This window comes from Cryptotermes secundus, unplaced genomic scaffold, assembly GCF_002891405.2.
Source record: "Cryptotermes secundus unplaced genomic scaffold, Csec_1.0 scaffold797, whole genome shotgun sequence".
Classification (NCBI taxonomy): Eukaryota; Metazoa; Arthropoda; class Insecta; order Blattodea; family Kalotermitidae; genus Cryptotermes; species Cryptotermes secundus.
The window spans coordinates 147,600-164,023 of NW_019739974.1; the positions used below are offsets into that span (position 1 = coordinate 147,600).

Below are 16,424 nucleotides of genomic sequence, written 5' to 3' on the forward strand. Positions count from 1 at the left end.
TCTGGCGCTACACAACTGCAATGAATACTGCGTAATCTTCGGAATGTATGCTAGGTATTCCATAACTTGACCTGGCTGGCTAGGGTCCTTACTCCAAAAGAAAATAAACTTTGCCCCTTCCACCTTTTTATGTACCAGGCAGGAAGTTAGTAGAGGGGAATATGTTTCAAGGACAGAAGCGGTTGAAGGCAAAGCAATCTCTCTGACTTGTTCTCCGATGAGCTATCTGACGTGCCTTATGGAGGAGTAGTGATTAGTGACTCAGACAGTGGAAGTGACAGGGGTCAACAAAGAATTGTGGCCACAGATAATAAAAGTGAAAGTTGCCTTGTGGCTTATAAATTGTGCCATTTTCAATTCATTTTTGGTTTACAAAAATCTAAACCCTGATTCGAAATTGAAATACAAAGCATTCCTGATGAATGTGGCAAAGGCCTGGGCTACAGACCAGATGGTGGCGGCAGAACAAGAGTCAGACAGACTTAGTGCGACCTACCCCATCAACTCCCACCTCACGCAGGCCTCATGTGGACACCCCTGGGCGACTCTTGCCTGATATGCGGAAGCATACAGGGTTTGTCCAAAAAGTAATATTAGTGAGTCGATTAAAAACATTTATTGATTAGATCGGTACAACACATTAAAAGGCTTCAAAATAGGCTCCTCCTGCATCGATACATCGCTTGCATCAAGATTTCCAGGCATCGAAGGCGTCATGGTAGGCCTCCTCCAGAATGTTCTTTAGAGCCTTGGTGCAAGCCTCTTTGACTTCGTCAACTGTCCCAAAATGATGTCCTTTCATGGGAGTTTTCAAGCGCGGAAACAAAAAGAAGTCTGGGGGAGTCATGTCAGGACTGTAGGGTGGCTGGGGAACCGTTGGCACCTTTGAATCGGTCAGGAAGCGGGTCACGAGGAAGGCGGTGTGGGCTGGTGTATTGTCAGGATGAAGTTTCCAGTTGTCCGCAATGTCGGGCCGGATGCAATAAACCCTTCGTTTGGGTCTCTTTAACACTTCCACGTAGAATTTGGCGTTGATGGTTGTACCATATAGTACCAACTCATGGTGGATGTCAAAGAACACAGTGAGCATGACCTTAACATTTTACTTGCTCATTCTGGCCTTCTTGGGGCAAGGGGATGCCGAGGTGTGCCACTCGGCACTTTGCCTTTTTGTTTCGTGGTCGTACTCAAACACCCAAGTCTCATCGCCTGTGATGACATTGTCTAAAAAGTGAAGGTCACTTTCATGTAAGTCCAAAAGTTCTTGGCACATTTCAACTCTGCGCGATTTTTGGTCATCCGTTAACACTTTGGGCACCAGCTTTGCACACACTTTTTGCATCTGCAAATTGTTCGTCACGATCTCGTGAACGGTACTTTTTGGAATGTTTAATGTCTGTGCCATTAAACGAACACTCAAACGATGGTCTGAGTTCAAAAGTTCTCTCACACACATCACATTTTCGTCGGTGGTGCTTGTTGATGGCCGTCCAGCGCGGGCTTCATCGCCGAACTCTTCACGGCCTTCTAAAAAGGCCTTGTGCCACCGGTAGACCTGACGTTCCGACAAACAATCATCACCAAAGGCCATCTTTATCATGGGAAAAGTTTCCACTGCAGACTTGCCAAGTTTCACACAAAACTTGATGGCAATCCTTTGTTCCAAGGAGTGCTGCATTGCGGCTTGCACGAGAGACAAAAACGAGTTTCACGGAAAAGCCTTTCGTCACTCTCAGGAAGTTCGGAGATGACTAAGTGACCGCGCGTTCATAAGCTGACTTGCCCCTCCACCGATCCCAACCGGTTTGAGCGCGCTGCGACATATAGTTACTTCACAATAAAATCACTGACATTACTTTTCGGAAAATTGTGAAGAGTGAACATTCCAAGGGGAAGCATCCTTCTAGGCAATGCCGTGTTTGCACAGTTCACAAAAAAAGGAGTATGTCTGTCTACATTGCAAGTTCTGTGTAATGCCGCTTCACAAAGGGGAATGTTTCCAGAAATATCACACTCTCAAGCACTTCTAGGAGCATTGGTAAGTGTTCTCCAAAAATTTTAGTTCATAAAATTAATTAGGAGATTTTATATAAATTTTTAAAGTGAACAGTGCACAAGTTAGGGTAGTAGGTATAAAAATACCGGTCCCCAGGGTGATTTAAATATTTAAATTGCCGGTCCGCAAAGTGTTAAAACAATTCCTTTGGGCTTTGGCCATTGTCAGAGTTTCTTTGAAACCTTGTTGGGCCTTACGATAGTGGTGCTGTTAAACTGTGCCCATTGTTTGAGGGTAGCTGTACCAAGGGACCTAACAGAGTAGGTTTTCTCACTTGAAGACTGAAATCAATTTCCAAAATATAGTGGTTTTAAGAAAATTCTGACATTTTGCAAAGCACAGAATAATAATTTTAAGCGACATATTTCTTTTGTATGTTCAAAAAACTGATATGTCCCACATTTCAGAAAAGTAAAAAATTTCGTGATCAGGCTTGCAGTAGCTGCTGTCTTACACTGTTTCTGGTTACCATAGCAACAAACTATCAAGCATTAACACCTGTTTTCCTGCTTTGTATAAAAGTGTATACAGTCAACTCTCGATTATCAGGGATAATGGTGGGCATGGAAATCACGATTAATCGAAAATGCGGTTAAGACAAATGTTATTAAAAGTAGTACTGTAATACTGTACCTTCATAATACTATAGGCCTACCTGTATTTAAATTTACTCAACCTCATTTTTATGTCATCTCATGGCCTATTTAATACTTTTTTTACATTATACTGAAGTGTGAATTAGTTATTTCAATCACAGTGTTCAACAACATCCAACACTTTTTACAAATATTCACACTTAACACTTCCTTTTTACGGATATCCATACGAAGCATACGTAATATGAGCTTGTCACTTAATAAACTGTTCTCTTCACTCTCAAGATAGTCTAGTAAGGATTCCAAATGATTAAGAGCAGCACCATGTGATATTTTCTTACTAGCAGCACTCTCCACCTCTTCCTCATTCTCACTTTCTTTCCACTCTTCTGGCTGTACCCCCACTGAACTTATGGTTTCATCACTGATTAACATTTCGAAGCCCGGCTCACATGAGTTTCTGTTGAATACTTAACACGCTTCCTTTTACACCCTGACATTTTGCTAACGCACTTGAAGATCGATACAAAGAGACCAACTGGGGCGGTGTATCTGTCCTTGAAACTTTCCACAAATCCTTGCCTTCTTTCACCCCTACCCAGAACATTGTGTTAGCATAACAGGACCAAAGAATGCAGAGCTCAGTTCACACTAGTGCAAAAATAGTGTCACAACTCACCATGTGAAACAAAAGTGAATGAATATTAAACAACATATAAGCCTCAAAAAAGCCTCAGTAGCCCTGGTTAATCCGCCCCCAGATAATCGAGAGTTGACTGTAGTAGGTCACTAACAGTCTAGTGATAATTTTTATGTAATGTTTTCTGTCAAGCATTAACACCTGTTTACCTTCTTTGTATAAAAGTATATAGTAGGTCACAAACAAGCTAATGATATTTTTTGTATGTATTGTATGTATTTTGTTGATAATGTTTTAATTGTGGATGGGTGCGTTTAGCTACTATTTTTTATGGAATGTGAACTAAAGGGGAATGATGGAAACACCTAAGAAATTGAGGAATAGAATTTGTATTGGTTACATTGAAAGAACTTCAGTTGGGCAAAATTGAATGCTTGTCTTCCATTTGTTTACACTCTGTAGTGCTCATGTCAGTGCATTAGTGAGTTTGTTGAGTGACAGTCTGTATGAAAGAATTGGAAAATGGGAGACTTGTCCAATTTTGAAAGAGGACAGATCATTGGTGGGTGTTTAGCTAGAACATCTGTGACAGAAACTGCCACGTTGTTACATATATCAAAAGCAACAGTTTGTAAGGTTATGTTGTCGTACATGAATCGTGGGAAGACAACACCAGTGAAGAGAAACAGTGGGCAAAAATCCATATTGACAGAAAGAGATCATTGTGCTATCGGAAAGTTCCCGGACTAGGTAAAAAAAGAAATGCTGGCTTAACTTAACTGTGGCTGCTGTCTGCTTGAAAATAGTCTTCTTGGGAATGTATATACCAATCCCATCGTTTCTTCCACACTTCAAAACCACTATGGAAGTTATTTTTCGTAATGCTGTCGAGTACTGCTTGCAATTCCCTTTGGATGTCAGACACTGTTTCCAAATATTGTTCCTTGAATTTCATTTTCAATTTGGAAAACAAAACAAAATCACAGGGGGCTAAGTCTGATGAGTAGGAACGATAACCATGTTGTTGTTAGTCACAAACTCTGTGTGTTTTCAAGGACATGTGGCTGGGCACATCATCATGATGAAGGAGCCAGTTGTGGTTGCGCCAAAGTTCTAGTTTCATTTCGTCACACATTTTCTCTCGAGCATTTTCAGAACATCACTTACTTACTTACTCATGGAGCTGAGCCCTTCTGGAGGAGCCGCCAATTCTGCAGCTACTCAAGAATTTCCCAGCATTTTATGGAACCCAAAGGTTCCATTAATAGTAATAAATGATTTTAAGTGTTACAGAAACTAATTTGGAGATAGATTTGTACCCCTTTCTGTTTGAATTACATGATCATCAATATTCTAGGTCATAAATTCACTTTTGGGAGTCCTGGAAAGTTTGAATTCAGCTTCAGTGGAGTTAGACCTAAATCACCTACCAAGCAGCCAAAATCTCCTGGTAGTGTTGGTGCTAATGTTAGTGGAGCTGCTGCTGATGATGACAGTGACGGTGAACTTGAAGAAGATGAAGGAGAACATATCTGTTTTCAGGTGTGTTTCAGTGTCCATTCCCTGAACTTTAAAATTTTAATACTCTAAATCAACGAGATACACGTAAACCGCCATGTCTGCTACTGATCAAGGGTTAGCTCAGTTTGAATCGGTTCAAACCATTATTAAGATTATTTTTTCTTTCCTCCCCCGTATCTTCATTTGCCGCAAGTGTCTTCATATAGGATATTTTTATATCTAGATCTCTTATATTTAATGCTCATGATTTTTCTCACATCTCATTCTGTGGTACATAAAACATCAGAAATTGTACAGTATTATTAACTTACTGATCGGTAAATATTGAGAGTAGGGTTACTGAATTGTATTGCAGCCTGTAATCCCACTGCCAGATAAGGTACCTCTGCATACTGGGGAAGAGGATGAAGATATCTTGTACTGTCATCGAGCCAAATTGTTCCGTTTTACTGGAGGAGAATGGAAGGAGCGTGGTGTTGGAGACATAAAATTGTTAAAGCACAGAAGTACTCATAAAGTCAGGTGAGGGCGTGCTTTTAAACAAAAAAAAATTTTTTTTGCCTTCCCCCAGAACAAAGGAGCACATTTTAACAAAACAATATTTATTTGAACCCCAATAGATAGTGTTTTCTTGCATTATGTAATAAGCAATCTTTTAACTTCATGAAGATTTTTAAGGCACCAACTGCCATTGCAGCTACACTTATTTAAATGGCAGCATGTCCCTGCTTTTGCAGTGTTAATGCAGAAAATATCCTTATTTAAATTATCCCTTTGTGTGTGTGTGTGTGTGAGAGAGAGAGAGAGAGCGCGCGTGCGTGCATTAACTTAAGGGTTGCCAAGCCTGAATTATTCTGTCATGTTGAAGTCAGGAGTGTTAATAATTATGATGGGGATACCAAGTGGCAGTGGGAAGTGCTTATGTTTCAGTTGTCATTGCAGTGGTGACCATTGTTGGAAAGAAATTTTCGTTATTGATAGCATGGATAGTCAGTGAAATCATGTTTTAGTGCATGACATTGTACCAGTGGACTGGTTATATGTGGGAATTGTAGTTATAGATGGGAATTACTGATTTCAAAGATTGTTCTTTTGGAATAATGTATACTTATTATGTCAAAGTATGCCTGTCAGTTGGAATTCATAAATTGTCTGTCACTGTTTTTGTTGGAACTAGAAATGGCCATTATGATGCTCTACAGCCAGTTGAAGCAAAAGGGAGGATAGTTATTTCAGATGAAGTTTATTGTTATAGGCAGCCTATGCTGAAAACATTTCTTTCAGGTAGAAGGGTTGCTTAGTACATATTGTGGCATACTTGCTCAAGGCAAGAATTGTGAAACCAGAAAAGAGAGTCATTACTGAGTCATGGCTTCACAAACAAGCATGTTTCCTTGGCAGGGGGACCACTTGGGAACCCAGAGGAAAGGGAAGCTGCTACCAAGCAATGACTAGTGAAGAAGTGACTATGGACACTAGTGTGTGTGCTCACGCACCTATGGTTGTGTTCATGTGACAGTGGAATGTAAAGTCTAGTCACGCACTCTGTCGAAGAGTCCAATAAATCCAACCATCAATCTAAAACCTGCCTGTGGTCACTCGTACACATGGCAACTGGTGTGGGATTGGATTGGGTAGGACTGATTCAATGAAACTGAGGTGGATGCCTAGCTAGAAGAAATGAATTCCTTGTGAAAAGACATGAAGGCTCTGCGAGAAATTATGGATGCCAATCTGTGGAAAATGAAGGCTGAAATAAAAGCCAACAACAAGAAGTTTGAGGCCCTTGGCCATGCAAGAAAAGACATGAACCAGCCTGGAAGAAGAAACTAAGGCCAGCAAAAAAGAAATGAGGGCCTGATGAAAAGGAATGAAGGCCTGCCAGGAGGCCAGGGTGGAGGCCTGTCTAGAAAAGATGGAGGCCACAGATTTGGAGGCAAATCCAGAAGAAGTAAGGGGTCCAAGTCAGAGCATCAGGAAGTCCCTAAGGAAGCAGGCATGATAGAACATACCAGAGCACTGGAGGACTAATATGGGGACTGGCATGTAACTGAAGGGCACTGCTGACAGCCAAAGAAATGGTCCCAGCAGAAGTTCGACACCACCTGCGAATGGTTGACCCACTGTGCTGTTCCTGCACAGCATAAAGAACGTCGCAAAGGACCAACGGTCAGACCACGGACTATGTTGTACAAGGAGTCGTTGAAGGATGAACGTTTGAGGAGAGGTGACGGACACAGCTGAAATTCAACAATGGCATAAGGGGCTGAGGCCTGAAACAGCAGCAACAACTGGGAAGCAGGGGAAATTTTAATGAGACCTTCAGGTAGGCTCTCATGCTGGAGATTGTGAAGGGAACTGTTGGGTCTTCCATCTGGATTCAAAAAATGAGTGTCAGGAGATAATGGAGCAATCAGCCCCCATCCAAACGGAAGAAGAGACTACTAACAACTTAAGAGCCGGGAACGTCAGCAGTTCTCGGAAGTTTTGCCCACACCATCGGGAAAGAAGATGGTGGTACACCTGAACCAGTTCACATTGTATCAGGAAACCACTTGGGACAAGCAGCCTTATGGAGGGTGCAGCGGGAGCAGTTTGTGAGTAATCACCATGAGAACCGAGCCAGGAGGAAGGAATGTGAGACAGATCACAGATGTCACAAGCACAGCCCCCAGGAAAGAAGAAATAGTGGTACGCCTGTAGGCTGTTTGGGCCAAATTGCCATAAGAAGGGAGCAGTGTGGCATACTCACTCAAGGCAAGAACTGTGAAGCAAGCAGAGACAGCCGTTACCGAGAAATTACTTCACAAACAAGCATGTTTCCATGGCAACATTTGGATACAACAATAATGGGAAACAATGTTTTCTATGCTCTCCATGCAAAGATGTTATAAGCAGGAGAGTTAGTGTTAGTTGAGTGGAGTGGTTTAGTCAGATAGCTGCTGGGTCTCAGTTATTATGAGCTGTTCCTGTGAGAAGCTGGTAGCTGAGGCTGGAAAAACCCAGAGGAAGGGGTGTTGAGGATCGCGGACTCCGTGCGACGCTGTAACACATGTCAGTGGTGATGTAACAGCAGAGCAGCTGTGTTAGGCAACCATTGCCACAGTGATTAACAGCATAGGAGCCGCTGCGGCTGCTATGGTAACAGGCCAGTAAACACTCTCCCCCCCCCCACAGTGGCGTAACAGCACTTCCCACTGTGATGTAACAGGACACCGCAGTTACTACGTGGCAACGGAACAGTATAAGAGGCCGGCTGAGTGTTGTGTGAGGGAGAGTGTGCGTGGTGCTGAGAGTGTGTGTTGTGAATCCCAACTGGCAGCCAGGGAGCAGGAGAGTGTGCGTGGTGCCAAGGAGTGAGAGTGTGGATTGTGAAGTCAGACAGAAGACAGTGGAAGACAGCACAGAGAGTTCAACTGTGCTACAGTATAGTGAGAGTTGATTATATGAAGGAACGACTGTGAAACAACTACTTTAACATTTTGTGTTATAGTTAACGTTGAATTGTAGTTACGGCATAGAAAAGTGACATTACGAGAATACACTCCTCGAGGTCTTGTTTCACAACAAGTGGAATGTCCGCAATTGGAAGTTGCTACCAAGCAGTGACTAGCGGAGATGTGACTGAAAATTAGTGTGTATGTAACAGTGTATTCATGCGCTGTATCAAGAGAATCTAATTAGTTTGTCGTCAATTCCAAACCCATCCACATTCACTCGTACACTAACAATATTAATTACCCTGTCAAGTTCTATGTCCAAATATTAGTGCCATCATGGCTGGCTTTCAAGGTATTGATATTAGATATATCTGTAAAAGTTTATTTTAACAATTTTTTGTTCAGACTTCACCAAATGTGCTAGTTGGTAAATAAAATACATTCTTTGGTCACAAGGACCACAGAAGAGCTCTGCCATCTCTTAATGAATTCAAGCTGAGAACTTACCAAATGCAAGTCTAAGAGTGTTACCGCAGGACTAACCTGTTTGGTGATAACACGGTCTTCTGGAGCACATGATACTCACCTGATCAAATAATTTCTTACTGTTGTTGAATTTTAAGTCATTTCCTTCACAAAAATCTATCATTGGATCTTATTGAGAGCCACTTTGATTCATCCGTATCTTCACAGTTTATTTCTCTAAGAGTTGTTTTCATATTTTCATCTTCTCTACACCAGAGGCAGTTTTCACTGCTGCAAGCATTGAAGTGTTGTTTTACAGTCTATAACCAGGTATACCTATATTTCTTTCTCTTACTTACTTACTTACTTACTTACTTATGGAGCTGAGCCCTTCTTGAAGAGAAGCCAAATCTCCAGCTACTCAAGAACTTCCCAGCATTTTATGGAACCCGAAGGTTTCCTATCTCGTTCACAAGAGCTCTCTGCTGGTCCCTATCCTGAGCCAGATCAGTCCACTCCATACCATCCCATCCTATCTCTGTAAGATCTATTTTAATATTGTCCACCCACCTATGCCTTGGTCTTCCCAGTGGTCTCTTTCCTTCTGACTTTCCCACCAATATCCTATATGCATTCCTTTTCTCCCCCATTTGTACTACATTCTCTTTCCATCTGGCTTTCCCACCAATATCCTATATGCATTCCTTTTCTCCCCCATTCGTGCTACATATCCTGCCCACCTCATCCTCCTTGACTTGATCATTCTAATTATACTTGGAGAAGAGTACAAGCTATGAAGCTCTTCCTTATGCAGTTTTCTCTAGCCTTCTGTCACTTCATCCCTCTTCGGTCCAAATATTCTCAACACCCTGTTCTCAAACACCCTCAATCTGTGTTCCTCCCTTAATGTCTGAGACCAAGTTTCACACCCATACAGACCACAGGCAAAATTATAGTTTTGTATATTCAAATTTTTATGTTTTTGGACAGCAGACAAGAAGACAAAAGGTTCTGGACTGAATGGTAGCAAGCATTACCTTAATTCAATCTCCTCTTAATTTCCTCCTGAGTCAGGTTTTGATTTGGTATCGTTCCCAAATATCTAAACTGTGCCACATTTTCAAAACATCTGTTTTCTATTGTTACGTCATGATTTTGCCCTGCATTATGGTGATGAGACAGCAGCATATAATTATATTTGCCTGTTTTTACTTCTGGACCAACCTCCTTATTTGCGTCAAATAAAGTTTGTGTGTTTTTCTTTATGGTATCACCCAGTAGATTCACATCATTGGCATAGACCAACAACCGATGTGTACCATTTAATTTCAGTCCCACCTGCTTTTCCTGGACCTTCCTAATAGCATATTCTAAAGCAAAGTTGAAAAGGATTAACAATAAAGCATCTCCTTGTCTTAGACCATTCTGGATGTGAAGTTTATCAGACAAATGTTTACCTCTACAGACTTTACTATAAGTTTCGTTTAAACACGTTTTAATCAGCTTAACTAGTTTCATGGTATCCCAAACTCTATCAGATTATTGTACAATACTTCCCTCCTAACTGAATCATAGGCTTTTTTTGAAGTCTATGAATAACTGATGTACTGTCTCATTGTACTCCAATTTTTTCTCCAATATCTGACAAATGCAAAAGATCTGATCTGTTATGATTATCCCCAATAATTTCATCTATGTATGGACCTAACCTTGAGAGAAGAATATTGGATAAAATTTTGTATGAAGTTGATAGCAGTGATATCCCCCGATAATTTCTACAGTCAGTTTTATCACCCTTCTTGTGAACTGGTACAATAATAGACTCCTTCCACTGATCAGGCAATTTTTCCTTATGCCAAATAGAAGTAATTAGTTTATGGATCTTAAACGTAATATTTCACCTCCTATTTGAACAAATTCTGCTGGAATTTCATCACTGCCTGGCAATTTATACCTTTTCAATTTTGCAGTAGCAATTTCAACCTCAAAAGGCCTGGGATCAAGTATTAATGGCTCAGCTGTGTGCATTTTTATCTGCCTAACAGCACTGACCCTATGTACATTCAGTAACTGTGAGAAGTAGTATTTCCACCTATTCAAAATGTTGTGTGAATCTGCAAGCAGATCACCATTCTCATCCTTCACTAAGTTACTTCTAGGTTGGTAACCCCTCTTATAGTCATTTATTCCTCTATACAGGTTTCTAATGTTCTTGTTCTTACTGTTCATTGCAAGCTCATCAATTTTTCTTTCAGATATTCCCTCTTTTTGTTCCTGAAATGCCTGCTGGTTTCACGTCTTATATTGTTCACATTATCCCCATTTAACTCGCTTGGATCCTGTAACCATTGCAATTTGGCTGTTTTCTTTGGTCTAATAATTTTGAGCATCCTTCATCGAACCATGGCTTATGCTTCTTCAGCTCATAATAACCTAGACTCTCCTTGGCAGAAATTTTTATATTCTCTCTAATAGTTTCCCAAGCTTTATTAACATCCACCTCACTGTCCAAGTTTTCCACAGCTGCGAACCTATTTGAGATTTCAACATGGTACTGCTCTTTACCCTCTACCTCATTTAATTTCTTGAGATTGAATCTCTCCATATGAACTCTGTGTGTTTGTTTGCTCACTGCCAGTCTTTCCCTAACCTTTGCCACCACCAGTTAGTGGTCAGTATCACAATCTGCTGCCCTGAATGATTGTACATCAAGTATACTTGAATGCTGTCTCCTATCTATCAAAATATGGTCGATTTGATTGTGTATCTTCCCATCAGGAGATATCCAAGTAAATTTATGGATGTTATGATGCAAGAACATTTTCCTTTTGACAATAAGATTTTTTATGTGGCAAAGTTTACTACTCAAACTCCATTATCATTACTAAGTTAATGCAAACTCTCATTCCCAGTTGTTGGTTTGAAAATGTCTTTCCTCCCTACTTTGGCATTGAAATCTCATAGCAAAATTTTCGTAGGGTACTTCAGGAATTTATCAAATACATGTTCTTGTTCTTCATAAAACCTGTCCTTTATGTCATCAATTTTATCTTGGGGCATGAACATTCGTAATGATGATATCACACCAGCGACCTTTTAGTATTATATATGATAATCAGTAACAAACTCTAGCCTCTTAACTGTTGATGCGATTTTCTTATGTACAAAAAATCCTGTACCTAATTCATGATTTTGATTCCCCTTTCCATAAAAAAAGTATAGTCTCCTGCTGGTGCGATGCCCCCTCCATCCCATCTGACCTCCTGTACTCCTGCTAAATCTAACTTATATTTTAAGAGTTCTTCTGCCACTGCCCTGAGCGAACCTGCCCTATACATACTTCAAACATTCTGTGTGCCAAATCTCATATCCATTTTCTTTAGCTTAGGTCGTTTATCCAAGGAATCCGTTCAGGTCTGAGGCTTCTTGAGAATATTTGTAACAAATGTATTTTTTACAGTAAGGAGTTGTTCAGCCCCATGCCCAACCCCAAGCTGGAGGACCATCCTTTTTCGGCTGTCCGCGACTGCATATTCAGTATATTCGCAGCTTCCCTCCATACCTGGAGGGCTTCTCCTCCATCCCCAACTTGAGAACGCACCATGCCATGGCGACAGAGACCCACCTATTCACAGTTATTGAAATTGATGTCTGAAAACAACTACATAGAATCTACTTTCTGTTGTGTTTGTTGATTGATGGAAAAACAAGTGGACCATGTTGTTCCTTCTCTTAGGTTACTGATGCGGCGGGATCATGTCCTGAAGTTATGTCTGAATCACTTCCTGAAGCCAGAAATTACATTCCGAGAGAAGGATGAAAAAACTTGGTTGTGGATTGCACCTGACTATTCAGAAGGTCATCTTCAGGAGGAAATGTTTTCTATTAGGTTCAAGAACAAGGAAATAGCTTCAGAATTTAAGGAGGCCATTGACAAAGCACAAGTAAGTAAACTGAATTTTAAGTACTTCTGTTGATTTTAGTATGTGGAGGATGCTGAGAGAGAGAAAAATGGAACATTAGAATGATATTTAAGTGTTTTAAATTGCATTGGTCCTAAAACTGTGTCCTTCTTTGTATTTTTTTTTGGTACTTTCTTCTTTAAACCTTCATAAAGTAGTAGGTGGGACTGTGTCATAAATAGTGTCATAACATGTCCTTGTCATAAGCTACATAGTATGTAATTTTCTCACCATCTCTCAGAATTTTTGGATATAACTTGTGCCAGTTTTTATGCAGTAGGTAACAAAGGAGAGTTCTACAAGAAGACCTTTTGGCGTTTTGTCTATTATGTCTTTCAACTTAGAGTAGCTTAGATATATGTTTTAATTCCATGGCTGGCAGGATCCATTTAGGAACAGTTTTAAATACAGTAATATTAGTGCCCATCAGTTTCACTTTGTAATGTAAATATAGCTCAGGATTACAGTCTTGGAAGTGAGATGTGTAGTTGTTAGGTAACATTTTGGAGGAACATGCTGCCTCCATCTTCAGGGTGGAGCTCTCTTCTGCCCTGATGATAGAAACAGCATATTCCTCCAAACCTTTGTTACATATTGTCATGTGTTGGGTGTATGTCACGCGACAAATAACTTCATGCCGTCATGAATATAGCGAATTTATTGTACTCACTCTCACAATTACACAATTCACAATTTCCCAACTACTGCCATTGGCAGTATCACAAATACTTCTCCTGTTGGAGTCACTGCCATTCACTCAATAACAGTGGACTTCAACTCACTCCGGCGAATGCTAGACTGCAACTGACTTCTGCTGCGCTCGGCGACTTCATGATCGACACTGTCACTCCTGATCACACACTCTGGTCACATAATGCTCAGCCAGCTTTTTATACTGTTCCCTGTTGCCTCGTGTCAACAGTGGTGTCCCCTGTTACGTCACAGTGGGAAGTGCTGTAATGTCACCGCAGGGGAAGGGGAGTGAGTGTTGACTGGTCCATTACCATAGCAGCAGCAGCAGTTGCTCTGATGCTATTATGTCACCGCTGGAGGGGGCAGGGTGTTTACCGAGCATTGCACCGTCCATGTCACAATATCTACCAGACTACATGGCATCATATCCAAGAGGATTGTAATCTTGACGCCATCATGAAAATTTAAAATCTTGTAAATATATATATGCACTAGATGTTATGTTAACTGACATGCTTTCATTTTGAAATTTAACTTTAGGGTATCAGCTAATGATATTGCTGGATTGTTTTCCCAAACAGGCAGAGCTGATATCATCTGCTGCACTTACAGATACATGTCTTACTGCAGCATCTTCACAAGATCTTGAGACTTCTCCTACTCCATTGAACAAGACAGAAGCAGGTGACAGTAGCTATCAAACTTTCTGTACACGTGCTCTTAATGCTGTTATTACACCTACATGTAGTTATAACACTTTACTCCAGTTGGTGATAGACTTTCAAAATTTATTGCTTTCTAATAAATTAACATTTGATGATGCCCTTGTACATTGTTCCTTGCTATGTTTGAATACCAGCCCTGAACCAAAGGAACTTGATTGCTTGACTAAAGCAAGTTTGAATCTAATCAACTGTAACATTAAGCCTAATCTTAACCTATTCCTTGATTTGGTTACAACTTACAGTAGCAGTATACAGTGTGATTTGAATGGTAATGCTGGTATTGGCATTGTTGAAATGAATGAGTTGAATGACATTATGCATGAAAGGACAAACATATTTACCATTTGTCATACAGAAGATGAATTCCATGGTCGCCTGGTAAATACTGGTGCAAGTTTCATCTCAGACAGTACAAGTTATGTAACAAATTTCAGTTTGGTTGCTGTTGTCTCATATAGCTCTGAAGAAAAAGAAAATGTGCCATTACCAGAATTCCTTGATACAACTTCAGTAATCTGTGTAAGAGGGAAGCGTGGCTTTAGAAACTCCTGTGCTTCTGCTTCTGAATCTCTGTTTGATCCAAGTGACTCAGAAAAAATGTACCTGCATATAATAGATAAGATTCTGATTGTGAGGTATTTTGATATTTCGGGGAGGGAAGTATATAATAATAACTCTCTTGATATCTCATATTTACTCATGTTTGTTGGAGGTAATGATAAAACAAGTGATCTTTCTACACTTCAGAGCCATAGCATTGTGCATGGCCATCCTATTCCCTCCCAGTCATCTGAAAATTGTAGATGTACAATGCATTGTACTATTGTTCAATTTGTGGAACTGAATAATTCAGAAAACCCAATCAGTTCCAGATGTGTTTGTAACGTTTTGTGTGATGGAAATAAATTCATACTCTTGAATAAGTTGTCACTCTTGCATCATGTCTGGGAACTTAGAGGAATAAAGGTTACTGGGATTTTTCGACCATTCTTTACTATACTTGACATATGCACCTTTTTTGTTGCTCAGGAAATCCTAGGTACTCTGGAAATGAATAATGTTTTGCCTATAGCCCCTGCTTACAGAGGACAAATTTCTGTCAATTCTAAGCATTATGATTATGAAATAGAGAATACTTGTATTACCTTAGCTGGATTTTTGTCTGATAATTGCAGTACCTTGGATCAGCCTCCATGGAAACAAAATTGTCAAGCCATAAACTGTGGAGCAGAAGCAGTTTCTTTCCAAGAACAGAGTAGAGTAATTGATGTAGGGTTGTCCTATGCTTGCATGTATAATTATTCAGAATTTCATTTCAGTAGGCATAATGTCCGAAACTTGCTTAATATTGTAGAGTTCAGGAAAAGGCTGTTCAGGGATGACTTACATAGTCGAATTCCTATTTCTAGGGTTTCCCATTATGCTTCTACTTCACTGCTGCAGCTATATCCTTTTTGCAATTGTTTGTTGCTTCACTGGCTGTTCTCTGAATTATCACATGGACCAATATTGAGCTTATCCTTCAGATACCATTACCGTTCTTATTGTTTATTATGCTTTGTATCACAGTTCAAATGTTGGTTCTTTTCTCTGACTGACAATAATAGTCTCAGAAAGAGGCTGCTATGCATTACTTGTCATGAAAGGTGTCATTTGCAATGTTGAGTGTAACGTTACCAGTTTGTTTGCTGCTGTTTGTGATTTTGATAGAATTTGTTTATGACATGTCTAAAATGAACATAAATATGCTACACACAGTGTACATTTTATATGCAGCTTTTAACTTCTTTCAGTCATGGTAAACTCTTTTTATTACAAGCTGGCAAGACATTGAGAAATGAGAAATTTTAATGATAAACTGTCCCAGATTCACTCTTATTATATTTAACATAAATTCTGAAATTATTGTGATGGTGACTAACAAAATAAGTTTCTTCTGTAAGTATGTAGCCTAATTGGCCTGCCAATGATTCATTCATTCAGTGAGCAGTGGAGTCTTTGTAAGCAGCACAATACTGTAACTGATGATGTCCAGATGTAATCTGACTAGAAGGAACAAAAATCATTTCTCGATAAATTTTTTAGTAGTTACCAATGCTTTCCTAGTGTTGCAATGTCCATTCTTCTGTATCACTTCCTCTTACAGACAGCATATTCAGGATTATGTATGATCAGAATCCATTTTATACTTCTCATTTCATTTTCTGTTTATGTATAACCTTGCTGAAGAAAGAGCAGTCTTCAGAATATGAAATACATGTTATTAAAAATCTTTAGCTATTTATTTCCATTTCATTTAACACTTCTGCAAAGAAGTTAGAAGAAA

At 39.9% G+C, this 16,424-nt stretch overlaps 1 protein-coding gene across 2 annotated transcripts in view; it reads left to right on the forward strand.

Annotated features, from left to right (window-relative positions):
• LOC111872234 (E3 SUMO-protein ligase RanBP2) overlaps nt 1-16,424 on the forward strand; it is a 142,413-nt gene that overhangs the window by 78,642 nt on the left and 47,347 nt on the right. For both annotated transcript variants that reach the window (XM_023865920.2, XM_023865921.2), the window contains exons 24-27: nt 4,650-4,834; nt 5,169-5,335; nt 12,455-12,662; nt 13,955-14,057. In XM_023865920.2, the coding sequence (XP_023721688.1) occupies nt 4,650-4,834; nt 5,169-5,335; nt 12,455-12,662; nt 13,955-14,057 (663 nt within the window). The remainder of the gene's footprint in view (nt 1-4,649; nt 4,835-5,168; nt 5,336-12,454; nt 12,663-13,954; nt 14,058-16,424) is intronic.